A 4018-nucleotide genomic window follows, 5' to 3' on the forward strand; every position below is an offset into this window, starting at 1 on the left:
CCTCTGTAATGAGAAGCCTGTGCCCTGAAACTAGAGCAGCCCCCTCTCACTGCAACTAGAGAAAAGCCTGTGCAGTGACAAAGACCCAGCACAGCCGAAAATAAATTAAAATATATATATATACATGTAGTTATTGATGAGGCTTCTATTAGAAAGTATCCCCTTTGTGCCACCTGCCAATTCAACTCTTGATCTCTAAATACTAAATGAGTTTCTGCTCACTTTTTCCATACACAAAACTAAGAGGCATATTTGGGAGCATTAAATGTGTTTTCACTTATAAGAATTTTTTTAAGTTTCTGTAAGGGTATTATAAATTTTTTCTTCATCATCAGTAACCCATCCTTCTTTCTGGAAATATTATGGTGACCAGTACTTCTTTATTTTAGTTTTCTCATAAAATTCACATTGAAACCATGTGTGAAGTAAAGAAAATTTACCTTCAGGAAGAATTTAGAATTTCTGAGAAAAAGTCCTTGACTTTTCCAAGAGACCATCATGATCAGTCAGTTACTACTGATAAAGGTAAGTGATGAAATAAGAAAAAATAATCACTTTTTTAAAAAGAAGACAATTTTGCTTTATTGTTATATTTAAAAACTCCATACTTCCATAAAAAATTTAAATGTGAAAAGATAAAACCATAATAATGTAAATCATTTCATTTTCAGTACTTAACTCTTTGCAATTTCTAATAAATTCTATAGAGCTTAACATTTTATGCAGGGCTCATTGACCATCATACCCCTATGAGTGAATTAGAGTATATTGTAGATCAAGACAAAAAATAAAAACTAAAAAGCTGATGCTCTTAAGAGTTGAAGTGACATCCTCAAAATCAGACAGATTGAAATCTATAAGTTGAAACTAAGGTACAGATCTCCTGAAATTCCTATTCTACATTCCCATGAGAACTACTCTATGAAATATATTCAACTAAACCTCCTATATGAGATACCCCATTGCTCTGAATTCTTTGAATTTTTTCATAGGAAAAAGGATTGTCTGAATGTCAATAATAAGGGAAGACTTTGAAAAATGAGTAAACTACTTGGACTAAACTCCTGATGGAGTATAGTTTATTAATAAAGATTTTTAAAGAAATAATTTATAAAGTGATTATCAATTTACTTTGTTAGAATTTGTGTCTAAATTTGAAGGAAAAATGTTTAGAATGCCTGCCATGGTTTCGTGATTATACCCAAAATAAGAAGATGGAATTGGTCGTATTAAAATTGTTTTAGCAAATGTACCTTGTAAATATTCTTGAGTTACTGTTTTAAAGTCACTTCTTGCCTCGTTTTTCTTTGTTTTACTTGTCATATTCACATAATGTTACAGGCTGTTGGTGGTGATTACACTTGAGAACAATTTTTTTTTTTTTTTTAAGAAATATGGCCTGTGTATGTGGAATTGACCAATGAAAAGATATATGGCTGCGATTTCATTGTCAGTGCTACAGGAGTTACACCAAATACAGAACCTTTTCTCTGTGGCAACAATGTAAGGTGAAAATTTTTGTCTCACTGTGAACATTGCTAAAGTATTAATTATTTGTGAAGATCTCTAATTCTCAAGCATGAACATTGTTCATTTGAAGCGTGACACAGAACTGTAATTTAAGATGGCTGAAAACAATTTAATTTATATTCATGTCTTCATGTTCAGTATTTTTTTTACTGTCAAATCCTTAAGCAGTTAACATCCCAGCATTATTTAAGGTGACATAATGCACGCTTTATTTATCTAAATGTTGGTAAGAGACTGAAGTGTATGCTAAGTCACTTTAGTCCTGTCCAGCTCTTTGCGACCACATGGACTGTAGGCTGCCAGGCTTCTCTGTCCCTGCGATTCTCCAGGCAAGATTACTGGAGTGGGTTGCCATGCCCTCCTCCAGGGGATCTTCCCGATCCAGGATCGAACCCACTTCTCCTACATCTCCTGCATTGGCAGGCGGGTTCTTTGCCATTAGCACCCCCTTGGAAGTGGGCCTCAGAGACTGATACTTCCTATGGATTCTTAAAAAGTGATTCTTTTAGAGAAACCAGCATGTATTTTTTGCTTTTTAGCATTTGAAGCTTGTAGTAACTGAGGAATATTTTTGTAACTCTGAGTGGGGTGGTCATATGTTGATTGGCAATTTTTGATGTTCTAAGAATTTGAAGTTCCAAGAATGCTATGGGTTCATCTTTAGTAGGAATTTGACTGACTGGAAATTCAGATGAGTTGTCTAAACTTGGCAGCTGTTTCACTTTTCTCACTAAAAGTCAGCATATCAACATGTAGAAATTTGACTTGTTCTTTTACTTCAGAACGAAAAAGTCATGTTTCCTCTTCCTTACCCCACGTGCTTATGAGGAACATTGTTTAGTTTGATGTAGGAGAAGACGGTGGCCTGAAGGTGGATGACCACATGCACACGTCCCTCCCTGACATCTACGCTGCAGGTGATATTTGCACGGCCGCCTGGCATCCCAGCCCTGTCTGGCAGCAGGTAAGCCGGCATACCCTGATCACAGGTGTTTATCAGAGAGTCCATCTGAAAATAAAGGAGCTGTCACGAGTAAATGCAGCTTTCTGGTTTTCCAGCTTTTCTACTTCAAGTGGGAAGCTATCAGAGGTTTTTTGGTCACAAAAACAACAAAACTCTAGAATTTTTCCCTTTTGGTAAGGTATTACATGGTGATGGAATAGACTGGGATGTCTTAATTTTAAAAATTATGACTGTTACTTTTTCATGCTCAGATGTTTACCAGCAGTGTCCAGTAGAACTTTCTGTGATGACAGATACATTCTGTACTTTTGCAGTGTCCAGTCAGGTAGCCACTAGCCACCTGTCTACTAAGTACTTGAATTGTGGCTGTGACTGAGGAAGTGAATTCTAATTTTACTTGTAATTAAATAGTTATGTAACTAGTGGCTATGATTTAGGACAGCACAGCTTTAGATTAAAAAAATAGCACACTAAGATTGTAAACCATACATTGTTTCTGCTGATCTGTTCCCTGTGGGAATTACTCAAAGGATGTTCCCATGGTGAACAGCCTTCCTTAGCCTAACAACCCCTTCCACCTGGATCTAGATTTCTCCCTGCTGTCACAGTGTTGCCTGCCTCATGATGGTGGGGCAGAAATCCTAGAGGAAGATACTCTAGACAGTGGCCAGAGCTGGTGTTTTAGGAGGAGGAGCGTCAAAGGTAGATGTTACAGATAAAAGAACCAGTCAACACACTTACCTTGGTAATACTCCAATAAAAAACAAAAACCACTTACCTTGGTGAAAGACCAGTTCCACTGGTCGGGCTATTATTCATTCAGATTAACTGGGGTGTGAAGTAGTAGAAGAACTAGATGTATTTTAAGAATCAGCTTTATTATTTTTATATATATCAGAGATAGCATCAGCAAGAGGATGATGTCAGCCATATTTCTAAAATGCTTCAAACTAGCTTGCTTTCAGTTTTCTCTACAATGACATCCTATGTCGTTTTTATGGCATATCTGTCGCAAACTCAATTACGAATTGGAGTTGCTATTTTTGTTGTTAACATTTCAGCCCACTAAGGGTTAAAGCTGGGCTTCCCTGGTAGCTCAGCTGGTCAGGAATCTGCCTGCCATGCAGGAGACCCCAGTTCAGTTCCTGGGTCTGGAAGATACCCTGGAGAAGTGATAGGCTACCCACTCCAGTATTCTTGCCTGGAGAATCCCCATGGACAGAAGAGCCTGGCGGGCTGCAGTCCATGGCATCAAAAAGAGTCGGACATGACTAAGTGACTAAGCACAGCACAGCAAAAGGGTTGAAGTCAGGGAATATGTAAATTACATCCTTCATGTGCCTCATACTCTAGTATAGGAAAGAAATGTCCTAAAATAAACTGGTGTTTCTTACTTTGAGTGACTCTAATAAACTCATCTCTTAATTTGCATAAGCAGTAATTGTTTCACATAGTCCAAGACACAAACTGAAGGAACTTGGAGGCTAAAATGCATTAGTAACAGTGCAGCAGTATAGTATCACA

The 4018-nt window shown here is 37.4% G+C and overlaps 1 protein-coding gene across 2 annotated transcripts in view; it reads left to right on the plus strand.

Moving 5' to 3' along the window:
* Positions 1-4018, plus strand: part of PYROXD1 (pyridine nucleotide-disulphide oxidoreductase domain 1) — a 26391-nt gene that overhangs the window by 19342 nt on the left and 3031 nt on the right. For both annotated transcript variants that reach the window (XM_010855942.1, XM_010855941.1), the window contains 3 exons: positions 390-525; positions 1391-1503; positions 2372-2494. In XM_010855942.1, coding sequence (XP_010854244.1) covers positions 390-525; positions 1391-1503; positions 2372-2494 — 372 coding nt within the window. The remainder of the gene's footprint in view (positions 1-389; positions 526-1390; positions 1504-2371; positions 2495-4018) is intronic.

Source organism: Bison bison, unplaced genomic scaffold (genome assembly GCF_000754665.1).
Source record: "Bison bison bison isolate TAMUID 2011002044 unplaced genomic scaffold, Bison_UMD1.0 scf7180017864370, whole genome shotgun sequence".
Lineage (NCBI taxonomy): Eukaryota > Metazoa > Chordata > Mammalia > Artiodactyla > Bovidae > Bison > Bison bison.